The sequence below is a fragment of the Pipra filicauda genome, unplaced genomic scaffold (assembly GCF_003945595.2).
Source record: "Pipra filicauda isolate LSUMZ 115617 unplaced genomic scaffold, ASM394559v2 scaffold439_size563993_pilon, whole genome shotgun sequence".
NCBI lineage: Eukaryota > Metazoa > Chordata > Aves > Passeriformes > Pipridae > Pipra > Pipra filicauda.
Genome location: NW_024104575.1, coordinates 489705 through 511379, shown reverse-complemented (window position 1 = coordinate 511379; position 21675 = coordinate 489705). Strand labels below are relative to the sequence as shown.

At 38.8% G+C, this 21675-nt stretch overlaps 1 protein-coding gene across 1 annotated transcript; it reads left to right on the top strand.

Annotated features, from left to right (window-relative positions):
- The first annotated feature begins 1303 nt into the window (after window positions 1–1303).
- Window positions 1304–21050, top strand: XG (Xg glycoprotein (Xg blood group)). Its single transcript, XM_027710101.2, has 9 exons — window positions 1304–1385; window positions 11766–11807; window positions 12122–12178; window positions 14706–14741; window positions 17238–17303; window positions 18193–18249; window positions 18891–18929; window positions 19209–19328; window positions 20486–21050. The coding sequence occupies exons 1-9, from the start codon at window positions 1325–1327 to the stop codon at window positions 20500–20502; spliced, it is 495 nt and encodes a 164-aa protein (XP_027565902.1). The 5' UTR covers window positions 1304–1324; the 3' UTR covers window positions 20503–21050.
- Window positions 21051–21675: the final 625 nt, after the last annotated feature.

The window sequence follows — 21675 nt, the reverse complement described above, 5'->3', positions numbered from 1 at the left end:
CAGGTTCTTTCAGTCCAACTTATGTTGTTGCATCTGTTTTTTGTAGTTAGCATAAAAGCATGAATTCAGTTGTATGTTTTAGTTAATAGAAATGCAGTTGGGGGCAGCCTGTGCCCCACATTAAACTGAATCACCCAGCACCACTACAGGTGTTCAGGTTGGCCATTCATGGAGTAGAGTCCTGAGCTATTTGCTGCCCTAGACAAAACAGCACTGACAAAACCCCCTGCAGCTTACCCTCCAGCCCAAGAGAGGATGCACACCAGTCTCCTTGCTGGCGCCGAACACCAGTGTGATGGCTGCAATCCAGTTCAAAGGACAGAAGCGTTGGCGTATGCATTTGCCAGAGAGAGGCTGTAACAGAACTGGATTTAATCACATCAGTGATTTTAAAGTATGTCCATGTACAGATAGATGCATGAATTTTGTTAATTTTCCAAAGCTTTGTATCATCATACTTGGTGCTGTCTGACATTTCTCTACATGCATGGACATGTATAATTAAATACAAAACTAGATCAATGGAAAAAATCATGATGAGCAATGTTTATTTTACCTTGTGAAGATAAGAATCCACAGGGGAGCTGAGTATGCTTCAGTTGTGTAGTCCAACATCACATTTTACGTTTATAAAATTAGTTTATAAAATTTAAGTTTATAAAATTTTTTTGTCATCCCTCTTTAGCCAATTCCCAAGTCTCTGCAAAGCAGATTCTTGGCCTCTTATTCCCTAACATGGTGGCCTGAGTTAGGGGTTAAGGTGCTGGCAGTATTGCCTTTATCAGTAGTTGTTGCTCAGCCAAGAACCGAGCAGGGAAGTGGTGCTTTGAGGACAGAGTATGTCTGAGTGATTCTTTCAAGCGCACTTCAGAGAAAGATGGTCTCCTCTTACAAGCTACTTGAGCTCTCACAGCACCACACCCTGCTTTGAAGGCAAGGATGTCAAACAGGTTGGTTTTCCCTTGCGGGGAGGAGGTGGACTCAGAGCATTCTGGCTCCCTCCTCATTGGGTGCTGCCATTGCTTCCCCCGCTCTCCATGCTTCCTGCCTGGGTAATAAATAGATTTCTTGGAGCACAGTTTGCACCTCAGGTGCTGCTCACAGCTTGGCCCTAGCAGGGTTGTTTGCTTTTGTTACTTGTCTTGTACGCAAACAGGTTTTCAGGGACTTCTCCCTGTTCTACATTGCTTGGATGTGATGGTGAGAGACCTCTTTGGGCAGAGACGCTGATTCTAAGTGTGTCCCTCAAACCTTAGCACTGCCATTGCAACATCATCACTTGGAAAAAAACAAGCGGTACAATCAAGGCACTGCATAGAAGAGCATGGAGAAATTCAGAAGTATTTTTCTTTTGTGCTTTGGCTTCCTTCTAGTCCATGTAAGAGGTAAGTGACCTTTGCCTTGGCTTATTTCTAGAGCATGATCATTAAAAATGAAAAAAAATCAAAACCTTAAACTCCAACCCCTAAAACAAATATGTTTGTTTATTTGGAAATGCTTGCTGCCTTTTGTTTGTTTGTTTGTTGCTACCAATTCGTGAGAAGCATTCAAGAGTGTTTACATAAGTACTTCTGCAGTTTCTAAAGAGATATATATCTCTTGGATGATTGCTCATAATAGCCATGCTAGTTGGAGTTTCTTTTTTATAATATCTTATTTTCTCTATTATGTTGCTCCCATAAAATTATTCACAAGCTCAGACTTGAGTATAAACTTTTTAAATGGAAGCGGTAAAATGAGAGCTTCCAGAGGAACTTAAGAGTTTCCAAAGAGATCCTTAGTAGAATACTGACTTCAGGTTTTAAAGCTTTTCTCGGTTTTTCATATCTTGAAACATATTAGTTTTTTTGTAAAAACAAATTCTTATTCAGTTTAAAGATTCTCATGCTTTTGTATTGGTGCATATGGTTAAATAATTATAAATAATTGATTGATTAACCTTAGTCTATGCATTCAGCACACAAGCATACATTTTTTCATGCAGGATTAGGTAAGAATTGAATGCGTTTTATGTACATATTTTTGATGAACAAATAGCAGTCAGGAAAATGTAACCCTTTCATACTTAGTCATTTAACTATATTCAAACACAAGGTCTTTTTGCAAAACATTCTGTTAAACTTTTCTTGATGTCAAACCAAATAGGATCATCCTTGTGTGCACTTGCCATATGGTGTACTTGTAACCTTTTCTTTTTTGTGTATTAGCATTACTTCAGAAACTTGTAGTGCAGTGTTTGGCTGCAGGAAGAAATCTATCATTGATCACTAATTCCAAAATAGCTGCTGCTGCTGCTGCTGCTGCTCCTCCCACCACCTCTGATTGAAATGGAGTCCCCAGGAGACCTTGCAGTGATGAGCAGGGAAAACACTTTGCCTTAACTTAGTGCAATATTTTGATTTTAACAAATGAGAAATTATTTAGAGTTCTTCAGCAAGTAACATTGCATAGAAAGAGCAGAGCACTAGGACTGTGCTGGCCCACATGTAGCGTGTTGTGAGCAGTGATGATGCATGCAGTCTCTCATCTCTGGCATGCAGATTTTCTTGTTCTGGAGGACTGTCTTATGCTGAGTATTTCTGTTCAAACAATCTGAGCATGAGCAAGCCAATTTCCATATACTCTACCATTTTAATTATAAAGGTAGTCAGCCTAATCATTCTTGATTTATGCATGTCTTAATTTAGAACCTGTTCAGGCCCTGCTTTGGGGGAGAAGTCATTGCTGAAAGTTGCTGTGAGCTTTGGGCACAGTCTTATGACTGTGGAAACTATTTAATCCACTTTGATGAACAAAATTAGTTGTTTTAATCTATAGCAACAGACACTGAATTTCATCATCAAAGTATTCACCATGTTTCAGGGGACATATACAGGAACCACTTCTCAGTCCCCAATCAAGACATGATATGAGAAAGGCTTGGCCATGCTGGTAAAAAGCTGGTCTAAGTCCTCATGATAGAAATGTCTGTGGCATTATTCACCTTTTTATATTGCAGCTTAATTCTTTTCTAAGCTGTAACAATCTGTGATAACTTCTAGAAACTACTGGGCCACCACAGTCAGACCAGATGACGTTATTCTTCTTCTCATTTAGCACTTCCTTTATGTCTGGCTATCTTCAGTTGGTTGGCTAGATTCCCTTGATGGACACATCTCAACAGAAGAATGGCATAAAGAAGGACCATATTGTGCAAGGAAAGTGAGACCTGATACAGTTCAGAAACTTCCATGCTCAGTGCAGTCTTCCATTTTAAGCTACTTTGGCTTTTGTAGTTTCCAAGCCTGGGTAGGTTGCATGAAGGCTCCCACGTAAGTTGAGCTGCAGCAACTAATTGTCTGAATGTCTTTTACTCCAATCCAAATGAAACTTTCCACTGGAGTCCATCCCACGTCACTTACTGAGGCTGGGCTGACGTGGTAATCCAGCTTGGGCTGTGTCTACATTGCCCACTTAGGCTGTGCTGAGACACAACTCAGTTAGGTTCCTAGCCCCCTGGTAAGTGAGATCATGCACTTGTTGGAAACATAGCGTGGGTCTTATTTGGACCATAAACCTGTGTGCACACCTGCAGTGGGGAAGCAGTGCAACCTGAGGGCTCTTTCCTTTAGGGACCTGGAAAGCAGGTGAGACTCTCACTCAGACCTGACTGTCCAGAATGCTCCTCAGGTTCCCAATATGGACATAATCTATATATCCATGGTCTTTAAGGTCAGCTGATAGATCACATGTTTACTTAGTAACAAGGATGGTGAAAAGATTGATGTCTGAGATGCCTTAAGTTTGCTCCATCAGGTATGGAATGCTACACGGGTAAAGGGAACAGCATTTATTGCTAGCCAGTAAGCCACGTACCGCTGTTCAGCTAAGGCTTACTAAGTTTTTGACTCAAAATTAATTGTATTCTTGATTAATTAGCTGGGCACTTTATGGGGAGAAAATTACAGACCTCTTTGGATTTGAGACACTATGTGACTTAGTTCTATGAATAATGTAGTTTTCACTTGAGTTAAGAAGCAGAATAGAAGAGATGAAAAACACAGTCCTGTTTTTCTTACTGCTCCATCTCGCTCCAGTCCTCGCTGTCATTCTTGTGAGGTCCCTGTGCACATGCTGAAGCACTCGTGGGAGCGAGGGCAGGGAAGTATCAGACAACAAATTCTCTCCTGCTGACCTCCAAAACTATTTCACTCCCAATACCAGAACGGCCATTATCTGTAGGCATGTCAGTGCTATCATTCAAGGTTGTGATTGCAGTGAGATAAATTGACATACCTGAACTGGTTGAAACAGTAACTGAAACACTAATGGTAGAGTTGTTGCAACATCAGAGCTTGAGAAGAGAAAAAAGGGGTAGTTACTCAGCTTCTCAGATTCACTTTTCAAACATTGCTGCCACATTGCAAGCCTGGCAGCAGTGCCCAACCTGCCTGTTTTCAGTATGTATTTTAACTCATTTGCATCAGCAATTGTCAATCCCTTTCCGTCCCATGATGGTAATTAAAAAAACAAATGTCAGAATTCTTTCAAGATTAGAAATCAATAAAAATAGGCCCTTAAGAGAAGGGAGGTTCAGATTGTCTTGATTAGTCTTCCTTCATTTCCACAGCCTGACGTCTATGAATGTTATGGGAAAATACTGTCTAAAATCTGATCTGAGGCACAGTATCTCATGAAGGCAAACACCATCTCAGATGATAGAAGGGGCTTGGATGAAAACATGAAAATATAACAGTTTCACTTCCATTGAATAAGCTTTGTCTGTCATCAATAGATTTTTAATTCCCGAGGAACTTATGTAGGAAGTAAAATCACAGCAATATATTTTTAAAGGGCAGCAATGCTCCATATTAAATGAAAACAAAGGCCAGAGTAGGCACTAAGATTAGCAGAAAAATTAAAGCAAAGTCCTTCCTTACATCCCAGGTCTCCTTCCTTACATCCCAGGTCTTACAACACCAGTGGTGAAGGAACCAGGAGCATACACTTCACATCAGGAACAGTCCTGAGTTAACAGCAACAAAGCCCCCAGGATCACAATCTATATTGCATCAAAACTGCAGCTCCATCTTGCAGACTACCATCTGCAAGGAGCAGAAGTTGAGATATGAGCCAGATATTTCTATTCACAAATGTCTCACAGACCATTTTGTTTCCTGAGTGCAATGGTAAAAGAAAGAAACTGGCTCTTTGTTCATAAATCCAACCGAGATATTCACAACATTTTGCATGACCATGACAAGGCTCTTCATTTCAGTTCTCTGTGGAAGACTAAGCTGTCAGATCCTCTTCCAAGTCTCTTGCTTCTGAAATTCAGATACAAACTGATGCTCCATCACCCTCTGTCCAGGGTTATTCTGAGAGGCTTCTCTGTGCACTGTGGTGGCACGTGCAGAGGCTTCTTCAGCCCTGAGAAGGGAACCTAATTGTATTTCTCATTTACTCTGTAGAGACTTTGTTGCTGAACAGACCTGCTTGCTTATGTCCAGCAAATCTTTCCAGCATCATTCTTTTCTGGAAAACATGTTCTTAATGGCATGAAAGAGAGAAGAGGCAGCCCTTGCTTTATTGCTGTCTTGCATCATAAACACACAAGCAAAGAATCTGTATAAAACACCCTGATCATCCACTTCGATTTGGCAATATTACTAACCCCTTTGGAAGTAATATAGATATTTATGCTGATGGGCTACTGTGACTTCAGGGGGCACAGAATTCCTGAAACAAATTCAACTTGATGTTAAGTTACAGGATAGCACTATTGAGATCTGTGCTATCTATCCCTGCTGAAGATCTAGAGGTATTTTGCATGTATTTTACCAGTGTACCAGGTATGTCCAGAGCAAAGCGAATATCATAGAACTAGAAGATTTTCTTTCATGTTTGATGAGACCATGCTGCACAGAGCTAAAGCAATACTGCCACTCTTGCTTTATTAGCCCATCTAAGTTACTAGTAATTATTTAAATGTGTTCTTGTTTGAATAAGTGAGACAGTCCTTTTAATTTCCCTTGAATTCAAACTACAACCAGAAGTGGCCTAGCTAAAAACATGAAGCCAATAATCAGGCCACATGTTGTGGTCTATATACTGGATCTTAGGTCTTAATTATAGATTTTAAAGCATACTCATTTTCCACCCCAGCATCGAGGAGTTGTAATAGCAATCATTGTTTATGAAACTAAAGGGTCATGAAGGAAAAACAAGCTACAGTAACCTCATCAGGAAATATGGATCATGAGGGTATTACATGAAAGAAATAGTTCCTGCTAATTGAGATTTTGTCCACAGTGTCCACTCTGGGGTGTAAACTTTAATGTTCTCCCAAAACTTTTCTTAAATGAGTAATTTCCTTTAAACAAACATAATTGTTTCCTGAATAAAGTTGGATCAATAAAAGGGTGTGTTCTGAATCATATGCATGGGAAAATCCATCCCATTTTCTCATTACAGAGGAAATAGGTCTCATGATTTTATTATAATCAGAAATGGTCTGTGCAAAGAATAACTTACTATTTCAGCTAAAAAGTACATAAAATGGGTCTCATGAGTGATTTTGGTAACATATTGTTCCCTTTTAGAAAATTTTTGTTCTCATTTTTTGTCATTCACTTCTTCCCCAGTCTCTGCCAGCTTCATAATGTTTTAAGCTCATTGTATTCACAAAACAATTCTTATTTAATTACACTGAAGAAATCAGTTCATGTCTTAAAATACTGTAAAATAAGCTTTTTTCCCCTTTCTACCTAGCTCACAATTTGAAGTTAGTTGCTTCTAATTTATTTGTAACACGGGTAATACCATACCAATCATATGACTGCTAGTAATGAACTCAAAACCAATTAATTTAATCATAATAATTTAATAATATTAATAACAAAATTATTTATCTAACACACATGTGCATCTGTGCATTTGAGATGTATGTATAAACACATAAAAATACATTTTCTCATGGATTTTAGCTTCATTTTTAGTACTACACTGTGCATATTAAAAGCCTGAGAAGTTAATTTCATTTGTCGCATAACCGGATTCTCACTTAGCAATATTCATGCTGTCTTATTTAAATACGCATCATTTTAAGGGCCACAAGCTCTGCTTGTATGGATTCAGTGCAGGACTGAGCCTACTTAGGGAAATTAGAAATTGCAGAGTGATGTCATGGTAGCTTTCTGTCAGAAAACTTCTGACCACAGTTATAATGATGGACTGGTAACACTCACCTGCGGAATCCAGCCTTGTTCCTCGTAAATCCTCCTTAAAAGCTGTGGGACCTCAGACCCTTGTGATCAAACAGCTACATAGTTAAAGGGTGATGGATCCATCTAACATTTAGGTAACAAATTAGATCACAGACAAAAGACACTCCTGTCTGCATTTTAGCTACTGGATATTTGTGTGACATTTTCAGAAAATTAATATGAGCCAAAGCTTGCGAACATTAAATGCACATGTGCCTGAGGGCTTTGCAGGGGACTGACTGCCTTGGCAGGGTAAGATTACCGCAGCTCCACGGTGCTTCAGCAGGATGTGTCTTATATTCAAGGGAAATTACTTAAAACTGTCTTAGTATCTCTGTGGCAAACAGCAACCGTAACAGTCTCCATATCACCAGCCTTCCACATATGATATTACAAAGGTTAGGCTGGGTCTACACTTCATTTTTTTACTGGCATAGCTACAGGTCTTGGGTGGGAATGAGGGAATTACATCCCAAATAAAATTGTCAGTGCTAGCAAAAGTCCTGCTGTTATTACAGTTCGTTGTGTTTGAGCAGCTAGCATAAGCATAATTAAAATAGGTCCTTTCTCAATACAATCCGTATATCCATCTGGAAGGCTTACCTTCTTAGCTTTGCATTTTCTCATTTGCAGATAAGGACTGTTTTGCAGTGTTAGGCAATGCTTATAAGCATTTTTTCAAATTCTCTGTTATGAATCATTGAGGACCACCCAATAAAAACCAGTATTACAGTAATTTTATTTCTTTGTCAAAACATGGATACTCCCAGAAGAAAGGTTAGAAGTTATGCCAAGAAATAGCATACTAGCCCAAAGTAGTAATAACAGACATAACTCTGTTACCACCTGCATAGCTAAATATCTTCATAACTATTCAGGTCTCATAACTTTTTTCAACCAACAAAACAAATAGCAAGAAGCATATACAAAAGCCCCAATCAAATAAAACCCCCAAAGGCACAGAGCTGTTTTCACCCCACTAAAATGTCTTTCATTCTCATTTTCATGAGTATATTTCTAGCTGTTTATATTATGGAAGCTGATCCAAAAAAAAAGGGTCATTTTTATATGTGGAAAATGAATTTCTTTCAGTCTGTTTATTCTGTGGAGAAGCTTCAGTAATTTATTTTCCTTGTCATTTATCTTCAAAGTTCTCTGAAGTGACTGCAGTTCTTATTGAGCTGAATATTCTGAGTCTCTAATGTGGTTTTGTTTTTAGACGCACCCTTTTGTGAATGAAGTCTGGGCTGTTCAGCTATTTAACCATCTGTTATCCTCCAAAATTAGATTCTTAAAATGTCTAGGTACAGTCTCAGAAGTAGTAATGAGCATTTAAAATTCTGCTCCACAAAGTCCTAGTCCTTGTGGTCACTTGATCCTATTATCAGAGGAAGTTGGGATGGAAGTCTAAGCAATCTTTTGGTTTATTGCAATATCACTTGTAATGCTGCACAGATGTCCACATACAAAGTGCCCATCTGTCAAGGTTTATATTTACACAGCTAAAGAGATTTCAATGTGGATTCCTGTCTTCCTCCCAAGCAGTCATTCTGTGTTGGTGTCTGTTTCTTTTTATTGCTAGATTTACTGTCAGAAATAATTTTTAAAATATCAATCTGAAAAATTTCTCTTCTTAAAATTGATGTAGCTTTCTTCTATTTCTCCCTTGCAGTCTCAAAACAACTCCTTTTGCCTTTTCCCAGGTTTTTGATGACAGAACAGACATACAATAGGAGAGGGAAATGTTGTTGTTGTCCAGGAGAAGGGCAGATGTTAGTAACTGTTTCAGTCTGTTGTTTTGCTTTAGTTCTCAAGCAATTGAAAGCATCTGCATCATCTTCCTTGAATTCTTATTAGATTCCACCTCCTATTTTTATTTTTTTTTTCTAACTTCAAAGAAATATGGTACCTGAAGTTTTCCAGTCTTCCTTCATGAGATGATTTTGTCATATTCTCTTTGCAACATTAGGACCTCAGTAGTTGCTTTCCATATTGTTAGTTCCTGCATGTCAGGACCTGTAACGAAGCTGGTTTTGCCAACAGCTGTTCAGTGTTACAAAATTATTTCTGATGACTCATGTTCTGATTATGGTTACAAAATTATTTCTGATGGCTCAGTCCAACATGAAATGGTTTTAGCCCTGACAACAGCATCCTGTGGCAGTGGGGCTCAGGTCAGACAGCCTCCTCCAGCACTCAGGATGTCGATCAAGTGAGGATTTAACCAGAGGACAAAATCAAAGGACAGTCAAATTTAAGTTGCTTATACTCCTGACACCGAAGAAATGCTTCATAAACATATAATTTGACCATATAAGTCAAGGCAATGCCAGGATGTCAGCCTGCTGGTAGTGGCCTGCATCAAGATCAAATGGTTCCATGGCTGGGGAGCAGCATGGTGTGACAGCCCATGGACAGGGACTCAGGACCAGTAAAAGCTGGTGGTGCACTCAGGGCTCTGCCAGGGAATATATTCTGATGAAGCAACTTATCTATTTTATGTATTTATGTATTTAATGGGTTCATACTTAAAAAACCAACCTGTCAGTGTCTTAAAATATAGCTGTAGTAGTGGCTTTAAACTGAAAGAGAGTAGGTTTGAATTAGATGTTAGGAACACTTTTTTTTTTTTTTTTTTACTGTAGGGGTCATGATGTGCCAGAACATGTTGCCCGCAGAAGCTGTGATGCCCCATCCCTGGAAGGTTGGATGGGTCCCTGAGCAACGTGGTCTGATGGGAGTTGTCCCTGCCCATGGGAGGGAGAGTTGAAACTAGATGGTCTTTAAGGTGCTTTCCAACCCAAATCATTCTATAAATTCCATTAATATTACCCACCTAAAGACCCCATCCAATGGTTACTGGACTCGGCAAGGTTAGTGGCCAGGGCACCGGAAGGAGAGGTGGCAGGATAAGGTGACACACTGAGAACAGGTCAAATTATAAGAGATAAAATGCTACTCTAATAATATTAGTGGGAAAGCCTTATGCTGTTACCTATTTTTCCTTACCAAACATGGGTTCCTCATAATATTTTGTAGGGACAGATTTGCTTTAGAAGCCATTTGCTACTTTGCGTTCCAACCTTGCTTTATCTCTTCTGTCAGACCCCAGCTATAATTAAGTTCACAGATTCACATTAAAATCATCACGGGAATCAAAACATTTCTACTTTATGCTCCTGTGCTGACTCTTATTTGAGGATCACACAGTGTTTCACCACTGATAATTAATCTTTCTGGGAGCTCTTTGATACAGCAAGAGCTATTATTCAGGAACAGTGATTAATGAAAAGAATGCCATGAAGATGTACAGCACCTGTCAAGATCAGGGAGCTGAGCTGAAGCCAGAGCACAGTTGTGCTGAAGAACCTCTGACAGCCTCTCTCTGTTGCTCAGTTTCCCCACTTGAACAACAATGCCTTTCTTGCTGTGAAGTGTTCAAGACTTATCAAGAAAAACACTTCAATGAAGAGTTTGGTATTAAGCTTTTTAGATGGGAAAATAAACAGATGCAGAACAAGAGCATCTTGAGGCTTACTCGATAGAGCACAGTAATACTTTTCTGTTTAGGGAAGTCATGACACATCAAGACTTTTTGTCAGTTTGTGCCAGCTGATCTTGTATTTGGAATGCAAACACAAGGATGATGCAGTTTCAGCCTGGATGAAAACTAATGGATACATATTCTGCAAAGAGGTGTTTCATGAATGCTGTGTATTAAAAGGAAAGTGGCAGATTGTAGAGTTGAAAGTAAAACTCACATGAATAACTGTGTGTGTTCTGTTCAAAGTTGTCTGCTTCAGTTTATATATTTTAAACATTTCCCAGTTTTATTTACCTGCTAATTTCAAAAGTCAGGGTGCTAATTGCCCTGCTGTGACATTTAAAGACATTATGGTCACCTAACACAGAACAGGAAGGATTTTTTTTTCTCACTTCTCAGACTTTTTAACGTACAGGGAAACTAAATTAAGTAAACACATCTTAATATCTTTTGCTTCTGGCCCATGTTACAGGAAGAATTAAAAAAAGAAAGTTGATTTGTGTTACAAGTGATCACAGGTTTGCCAGTAAAGCTGCTCTCTGAAGCTGCACTAGTAAAATAATAATGAAGATATTAAAAATTCTCACCTAATGATTTTGGTTTGCAAGTACCACACTGAATACTATTTTCAGCTGTCTCCTGGCAATAGTCCTGTGCCCTATAACAGGCATCCTGTGTTCTTCAAAGGCATGTTTGCACAGCAGATGAATATAGATAACATGAGAGAGCAGCTTCTCCTTGCACTACCCAAACAAATAGCTTCTTTGAATTAAATGAGCCCATCTCTCACAGTCATTCAGGACTGCACAGCACAGGGATGACAGCTGACAGCTTGTTCTGTGCCTGCTCCAGTTTGGATGGGGAGATTTTTTGCCTCTTACTGGTGTTCTGGCTCTGTACAGAGCCCTCAGGTCTGGAGGTCATGGAAACCTGTCCACTGACTTAGTGTCTTTTTTTTTTTGTCACATTCCTTATAGGTCAAGGCGATTTTGATTTAGCTGATGCCCTTGATCACCCAGGTATGTAAATCTCACATCCTTATTTTACTATGGCATTTACACCCATAATAAATCTTAAGTCTTTTTCCTTGAGGAATGGAATAGGAAGTGGCTACCACTTAAGTTAAAGAGATAGAGAACTGGACAATGCTAGATTTCAATGTTTCTGTCATAAAATGAAAGACTTCTTTAAAACAAACAAACAAAAAATGGCTTTGAAAACACATCCCTTCATTTTTAGCTTCTGCTGTGATGAACAGCTGTCTAGATTTGCAGATATCTGCTTTTGTTAAGTTGAAGCTTATTGTTTATTGGCGTGTTGTTGTGTCCACCAGATGACATAATTACAAGGAAGCCTACAGTGATCAGAAGACCCACAAGGCCTGTGCTGAGTGAGTAATAATAGGTTATAAAGCTGATTTTCTATATGTAAGAAACTGTCTCATGAGATTCTTGATAATTTTTGCTACTGTACTTTAGCTGAGATTATTTAAATTATAGCTGTCTTCTTTATGTAAAGTAAGTGGTTTTTTGACAGTTACCATTTACAAGTCTTTACCACTTCCAATAAGGCTTTACAGCCTAACTGGCCAGTGATATTTTATTTCCTGAAAATCTTCTTCACGCTTTTCCAGACTGTATTGAACTCCCTGAGGAGTATAACAATGGGTAACTGTTGCTAAAAATGGATAACTGATCTTCTACTTTTTTCCCATTCTTTTTTGTTTTTGCATAATTATTCATGATGCTTGATAACAGACTCGGAAAAGAATCAGAAGGAAATTAGGTGTTCTTTCTTCTCACCATGTATTTACTTCATATTATCTAGTACTACTTGCTACAAAACCTGTGTCATAAAGGAAAAAGGGCTCTAGACAGTGGAGAGAACCAAAAGGTTTTAGCTGTAGTCCTGAGAATGCCAAACAATAAATTCCAATGTTAATGCTGAAAAAAACACATTTTTTATGGAACAAGTTATAATAACATAGAGCTTTTTCACCTAAAAAACACTGAAATAAATTTCTGTCTATCAAACAAAATATTTGAATTGGAAAATGCTGGATAACATTAGCCCACACAACAACTTTAGGTCTTTTTCTGGATAAACAGTGCAGTAAGACTTGCGATACACGAAAGCAGTTATATTTTCCACACAACAAAGGGCTTGCTCTTTGAACAAACAGGAGCAGCATTTTGTGAATGTGGTAGCTACTGGATCCTTTAGTGGTTGCATTCTTCCTTCCCACTTCATTTGGCCAAGAAGATCTGTGTTTGGCCTAGATTAGAAGTGTCTGTCTATTTTAAAATATTGCACTAACTGTGGATTTGATCTCATCCTAATGTAAACATTTCAAGTAAGTTACTTGAATTGTGCCTAAAATACTCTGTCCTTGGTCATGTTTAAAGGTAGCTTAGGGATTCCAATATCTGCACTGGAGCTGCCTCAGTCAGGTGAAATGAATTTGATTTTTAGGGACTCAGAAATCTGTTTGAGATATGACTGCCAAATGATTCGAATCCACTGCACTAATTCTTGAGAATTAAGAACTCCACATTTTACAGACCATTCGGAATCTCTTTCAGCACTGAAGAGGATTGCAGAGAGTTTTAAAAATCCCAAGCCCACAGTGTTAAAAATCAATTATTGGATTTGGAAAGTGCAGAAAGATGAAACAATAGTATGTTTCAGCATCTGCCTAATGCTTCATCTTAATGTCAGGGTTGCCTCTATGTCTCATTCAGTCAATACCATTGAGAGGTGAGGCTGGCTGAGATTTTTGGTCAGTTGAGGCCAATTACTACACAGGCCATGTCCTGTGGGCATCCCACACATCTCTGCCTGAGCTGAAGCTCTCCGGTAGGTACCTTCCTAGTGCAACAAAATTCATCCCAAAATTTAACAGAAGGTAACGTTCATTTACAAAATTTCAAAATAACTTGATTTTACTCACATTCATCCTGCATTTGATTTAATTAAGCCATATCCTCAAACCCTTGTGCTCATGAGCACCGAGGTGTATGTGCTTAGGTGGTCTGGTGAGCATCATGTGCGATATGGGACAAGGTATGCTAGCTATTGAGCTCTTATCCTGTCTCTGTGGTTCTTCGTGATCAGGAATGACGAGCTTGTTTATGTACAGATCTTTTATATCCTTTAGGAGAAATCAGGTATTATGGAGAGATTCTTTTGCCTGATAATATTTCTTACTTCATTGTCTCCAATTTTCTGTGTAACATGCACATGCAGACATTTAAGTCTATTATAAAGCCTTTCTAGCTCAGGCAAAGAAAAACTAGGCTATCACCCAACCTCAGACAGGTGCATTGGATTGCCTGAAGCAAAATTTTTATGTCACAGTGACCCTCACATAGATTAGTTGATTCAATCTCTCTCTCCCAGTATGTTTATTGCTTCCTAGGATTTGTTCTTGAAATGGGTATTCAGTTTTTGTAGTTCAATAAATTACACTTAAGCCAAACATACATATACCAGTTTTAAGCACAGACGTAGGTGTTGACAATTTAGCATATTTAAAAAATAGATACAGCACAACATATTTAAAAAATAGGTTTATTATGTTAACATAGCAAATTTTATTTATGTACGTGCAGATATATTAGAGATATTGATCTTGATTCAACTATAAGATTTATTTTGACATCATTTACAGCAGAAAAAAAACCTTCATATTTTGGTAGAAAATACTGTATCATTTGTCAATTAGTGTGCAGGAAACTACTAGATTCTATTAGAGTTTTAAAGAAAAGTGTAATAGCTTAGGTAAGTTTGTGGGACTAACCTGAAAAAGGTGCTTGTCAAACATTCAGTTGTACGTGTTCTATTAAAACTAACATTTCACTTCCCACAGGAGTTGTGTCTAACTCACTTTTCTGCATCTTCCTCCTATTCATTTTTAGACAATGATCTACATTTAGGAGATGCTCTTGGTGGGGGTGAGTACTCTCTTCTTTCCTTAAATATAATGTTGGCATTTTTTTTAGTCTTTTTCTCAACTCTGCCTAATTTGTGAAAAGAGATTGCAATACTGCAGGAGGAGCTATGGTAATGAGAGTCATTCCAACTCCTGTACCTGCAGCCCTTCTGCCTGAGGCCATCATGCAGAGTGGGGACAGCATCTGGTTGCCAGCTACCTAAGAGCTTCCAGACTGGCCTACCTGCATGAACTGAAGTCAGCTGTGGCTTACATTACCATGATAGACTACCCCAGGAATGGCTGGGGGTAGGGAGCTTGGCCCATTCAGTTGTGATGGTTCAGGAAGGTATCCTCTGACAGAAGTTTGAAGACAGCAGGTGATGGCTGTAGTTTCTTCAGCTACCAAAAATGAATCTGCCTAAGATTAGGAATCAGAGGTAACAGTGGATGGAGAGGTTTGAGCTTCTTGTAACTCTAGTGATGGCAAATTAGAAATTCAGGAAGGAATGTTTCAGAGATGAGCACTGCTGATACAGCTTAAGCTTGAAGAAGTCCAACTGTTGTAACATGCTATTAACTGCCAGGTATTTCTGTAACACCCAGACCTGACCTAGGAAGTATTCACAGTGCAGCACAGAAGCATATAAATTCTTGACTTTAGGAATTTTTACACCACTTGTTTAGTGTGTTTAGAGATATACCAAGGATGTGAAGAACCTAGATAGGTTCTTGTACACTCATATTATCCAAAATGCAAGTAGTATTGAATCAAAGCCTAAGGTTCCACTTGAATCACAGTCACACAGAAGAAAAATTACTTCTCAGCCCATCGCCCAGAACTTGCCCCAGTGGTCTGGTTTAGTAGTGTTTCGATCTTAGAGAATGACACCTTTTATATTGTGTTTTCCCATTTCCAGGTTCCCCAGTGGTACTTCATGCCTGTGGTTTATTAGTCCACACATTCCAAAGATTAATCTAATTTCATTAATAATTCCCATGTGTATATTGTCATTTATTCCTGCCCATACTAATTGTTCAATTCCTGCAAGTTATTAATGAGTACTGTTATGGGAGGATGGGTTCAGTATATTGAGTAAATTATCAATTAATAGCTTAAGTATCTTCAATAAACCCAATGTTTTCACTCTGAGGATGGCAAATGATGTTTCCCTTGGTTTTTATTTTTTTGTTCCATTTACAGCTGAGGTTCTTAATTGACATTCATACATGGTATAATGAGGTTAGGGATATGTATCTCATTATCAGTATTTTTGAACACATTATTTTTCATTAGCTATGACATAGAATATGTCTTCTTATCCTTAGAGAAGGCTGAATAAGTGCAGGAACACAACAGAAATGAAAAATGGGATTGGTAGTTTTCTGCTTTTGTGCCATAGTGAGTCTTAGTTCATTACACAGAGGGCTGAAACAGAGCAAGTCCCTTCTTCCATTGGATATAATTCATTGGACGAAGCCTGATTCAGCAAAGTTTTAAGACTCTACCTAAAATCCATTGGCTGTAGGCTATACTCACAAGACGTTTAGCACAGGTCTAGATAATTTGCTGAATCCAAACCTAAATGCTACATAGAAACAGAAGCATACTATTTAGCAGCTAGGCAAGAGAAAACATGGTGAAAGGGCATCTGGCATGTTTGGAAGGTGAGGGAAAGATTTAAGGAGGGGGAGAGAAAGTTCTATTTATTTCTGTGACCTAATTTTGATTTATTCAGAGCTAAATTCTCTGAACAGTTAAATATGTGACTGAACTGGTTGAAGAAAGAATTGCAAGAGAGGACGTACTCTACATATGCAGAGCAACAGCCCTGCACATTAAATTTGGCAGGTTTTGACCTGAGTGAGCTCTTGCTACTCCAGCACTGTATGTGCAGTTTGGAAACTGCTATGAGTCAGATCTCCTGCTCTAGCCAATGCATCTCTTTTCAATACTTTGGCAAATGCTAGCACAAAGTCCTAAAAAAAAAAATGAAGCTGAAGTCTGAGTTCATTTTGCACAGTTCAAGAGCAGAATTTTCATCATGCATTAGTTAAATTCAGCATCTGTTAGATGAAACTAATCTGCAGATTTTATTAATACCTGCTGATGGCACAGACATGACCTGTTGCCTCTGGCCCGGCCTGGAACACCAGCTTCTCTGTCAGCTCTGCAAAACTGAACCACTGACACCCAAGTAACACATTGTATCTCCCTGTCAGCATTAAACAGTATTAGCACTTGCCAGAAATACATTAAATATTTTCCTTCAACATTTTCATGAATTCTTCTCATGTTTTAATTTAGAAAACATTCCCTGTTCACTCCCAAATCAGTTTTAGTAGCTAGCTATTTGTTGATATAATGCTTAAATAGTTTTAAATAGTGACAAAGTCCTTTTCTTAATTCGCTGGAGGACAAATTAGAAATAAGTAGAAAATCTCAAATTACCATACTTTTTATTTAAAGCTCCCAGTTTTGCCCATTCAACCATCTAACAATATTAATTATCAATAGGTGACATCTCAAGAAAACCTTTATACCCACCTCTTCCACCACGACCAGGAAGTTATAGTAATTCTGGTAAGAATATTTTCTCCTAAGAAAATCTAGCCCTATGAACTGTTCAGAGCAGATATTTTTAAGACTTTACTCTCTTATTTCTTTATTAATAGCTTTTATCATCCTTTCCATTCATCTCCCTTTTTAATCACTGTTCCAATCTTTGGGAAGATTTTCTGAGCTTTAGTGTTGGTACCATAAAGATTTTCTGTCTGCCCAAAATGTGAAATACTGTCTCCTAAGTGGCATGAGACTAATACTTTTTTTACATTTCTGTTTTGGGCGTGTATACACTGCACTATGAGACGGTTCAAATTTGACATCTAGCCACAGGACATGGATAGATAAGTCTGTGTTCAAATCTGTACTGAGATGTGCATCTGAGATGGCTCTGGGGCATACAGCTAGTGGGACTGAGGAGAGGGATGTAAACCTGTATTGTTTTGAGTGCGATCCCGGACACCCACTTAAATAAAATGAAATTGGCACATCTATCCTGGCTACCACCATGCATCCTGTATTTACTCCTAGTATGACTGTAGTGGTGAGCCATGGACATGTCCTTCTGGAGTCTTTCCTAGAAAGGACCCATTGACTTTCTGCTTCAGGAACCACTGGAATTCGAGATGTCAATATTATATAAGGATCTGTGCTACTGAGAGCCCAAGTCCACATATCCCACAGGTGGAGAACTGGTAGACACCAACAGTGTTAGTGCTTCACCTTTCAGGTGAATTTGGGTAGGTGACCATTCAGTGCAAGACACACGACCCATCTACTATGTCGAAGCTGGGATTTCAGAGGTCTCTCATGCTTCCCTAGAACATTAAAAAAGGAGTGGACAAGGGAACTGGAGGGGTTACATTGATTGGATAATTTTGCAACCAGAATCTTAATCTTCATCTTGCAGGGGGTTTTGATGACTCAGATCTCCTTGATGGGAAGCCTTTACCACCGGTCATAACAGGTAGCATTTCCCAATTCCCCTTGCACCTTCTTCCTAGCACTTGTAAATCAGAGCTGTTTGGTTTTGCTTTAGTGGTAATCTGTTTGTCTCTGAGGGACATTTTTATTTAGATTAGCTTTTCTTCACCAAAAAACATGGTTATGAGCCTGAAGCTAAAACTTGAAACATATTCCTAAACATTTTGTAGCATTCTGGCACGTGCCAGAACCCTGCTGGATTTATCCCTTTGAATTCAGCTAGGACAGTCCCAAAGCAAGGGGTTTCTGCCCAGAACTGAAAGCAGATGCACCAGATCTTGACTTAAATTACAGATAAGTCATCTGATTGTCTGGCAGCACAGAATAGCCAGAGCATACTGGCCTCCCACTCCCTGTGAAATCAGTTTGATGCAGACTGCTAGGTATGACACTTCTATTAGATGATAATATTCTTCTCCAAAAATGAAGTGTCAGGAGGATGAAGTTACTCCTCCAGTCAGCACAGCTGTCAGTGAGGACTAGAAGGGGAGCTCCTCTCTTGCGGTCCTGTCAAGCTGCACCTTTTGCCCTCTTATACAAAATTATACTTTGCTGAGCAAAAGGCTGAGTTCTCAAAACAAGTTGACAAACATTTCTTTGATGAAACTTCACCCTCTATTCCAGGAGAAGAAGAGCATCATTTCAATCATGGAGGAAACACAGGTATAGAGTAAATCATTTATTCTACAATTTATTTCTGATCATCATGATATAGAAAAACAATGTTAGCCTTATAAAAGTAGCATATATACTAAATTAGGCTTTAAGACAACATTTTCACACCAGCTGTAATGTAACATAATTTCTATTTGTCTGCTTAATTCTATTGTTTCACCAAACAGTTCTCACAGTTTGGTAAAAGCATACTTCAGTACACAATATGCTTAAGTCGAACTATTTCAATGCCTCTGAAATAAAAGCCAAACCTTTCTTTTTCCACAGATTCAGGATTAATAGCTGGAGTTACATCGCCTGTAATTTCTGCCTTTGTAATATTGGTTGTTGGATCGATAGCAGCCTACTCTGCTTACAAGAATAAGAGACTTTGTTTCAAACCACGTGGTAAGATCAAATCAGTTTCCCACTGATTTAGTTCTAAAGTAGATGGGAATTTGATAAACAATTTGAGTGGGGGCAGAAACAGGGCAGGAATAAAGGCGCTTAAAAATTTTGTCCTAATGAGCCTCACTGGTCTCTAAGAGACACAGGTAATTAATATTCTTCATCATGGACAAGCATGGGAAGCCATAACATGCCCAGAAGATGGATATACATCACTTTGTGAAGGAAATTACAGGGTGTGAGGTCAATGCCACCACAGAAGTGCCTGACTGTTGTGGCTCTGCATGTGGAAAACAGCCTGGTTGCCTCAGATCAGCCTCACCAGGGGTACCCCATGTAGCCTCTGGCCAGGACCCGCATTTTAGCTCTGGCCTGGGTAGGATTCCTGCCCCAGGCTGTACCACATCCCCACACACCTGTCCTAGCCTTGAGTCCAGGTGGCTGGCTGGCTGTCCTGGCTTGGCCTGTGGCCTGACTAGTTGCCTTGTCTTCACCTGATGATGGCTGGCCCAGTTGCCATCACCACCGCTCTGTGCACACCCACCACCAGGGAGGAAACAGCCTGGGCCATGCGCTGGCTGCCCTTGGCTCGTGGTTCTGTGGGAACAGCCTGGGCCTGGCCCTTTGCTGTCATAGAGGGCAATTTAAACCTCTAATTCACATTATATGTTCTCTAATGAAACTAATAGCTAAGAAATAAGTGGAATGCAGGAGAAGCTTCACAGGCATTTCTAAGAGATCTGTGTAATCCCCTGGCACTTCAGGAAGTCTAGGAGTACCATGGCAGGCTCCAGGGCAGCTGCTGTTGCTTAGGCACTGTGGGAAGGCTTGGGCAGGGTTACATAGGGGAAATCCAGCTGTAATATAGCCCTGGACGCCCTGGAAGAGGCTGGTCAGGGCTGTGAAGGCTGTTTGTGCCCTCAGGGTCCCTCAAGTCACTCATTTTCCCTCCGTTTGTATGGCCAGAATGTGACTAAAGCATCAGGTCAGTGATCCCACAGCCCTCTAGAAATAGGGAGTGAGACAAATGGGGAAGGCTGTCCATGTGTCTCTGGGGATACAAGGTTCTACCTGTTGTCTCAAGCAAAAAATACTCTGAAAAGCTGGCAAAGAGCATCCACGGTGGAAATACTGAATGTTCAATCTTAATTTTTCAGGTGGAGCTGCAGTGTAAACCACTGAAGGAAGAGTTGCCCTCTGATCACAGGCTCCTTTGGTTGGTGACATTCTACTGTGCTGTTCTGACAAAAAAAAAATATCTTCTTCTAATGAATGTTTTGTCGAGACTGCTCTCTCTAACTTGATGTCACTTTTGTGCCTTGAGCTTCATGTCATCAAAGATATGCTTAAAACATCCAGGGATTGTATTGCACTATCCGATGTGCATTTATAAATGTTGGATATGGATTTTGACTCAGAAATTATTTTAAACAATAAAGAAATCAAGTACATTATAAGCTAAAAATGGAAAGTTTTGGGTTTGTCAGCATTTGAGTCATTGAACAAATTTCTTTTTCTCTTTTCAAAATTGCCCAAAAACCAATCCCTCTGATAGAATAGGATAAAGGAGTTTGCCATTTTCATTCATGCATGTTGGGTTTTTTCAGTATATTTCTGTAATATTTATAATATTTAAGGAAAACTTATAGTTGTCTAAAGGATTAAAAATTTTACTGCCTTTACTTTGTATTTATGTCTGAATTTTAGCAAAGTGAAAGGAAGTATAGGTAGAAAATTCATTCTTAATTTTATAATAAATTGAAAAGAATATGTATATTGACAAACCACTTTAAAAAAATAAAAATAAGAGAAACACATGCTGATTTTATTTCTGTATTTATTTATTTAATTACTTAATTACTGAAATGATGTTTACCTCTTCTCAGGAACTAGAATTTCACATTAATTTAGTTTCTCTTTTTGAAAACTTAGGCCTTGCTCTAGGAACCTTTGAATGCACTAATCTGGAAGCTGTTTTTTTTAAAAAACAACATATTATTCATAGCTTCTGAAAAGGGACAATGGGTATAAAGCTTTCTGATTCATTGAGATTGGGTTTGTGACAATTCATTCTCTAAAATCTGAGTCATAACTTTTAAACTTTATACATACGTGGAGGTGTGGTTGACATAGTTTTCTAGCAAAACTGTTTCATCTTTTTGCCTCATTCCTAATCAACCTTGACGGTCTCACAAACATCCTTCTGTAAATAAATCTATCACAAAAACTAACACTTTTCCAGTCTCTCTGACTTCATTTAGCTAACTGAATCAAAATACCAGCAAATAAGTGAAATACAGATGAAAGATGACAAAACTATTAGTTTACTGACAATACTTCCATTTTT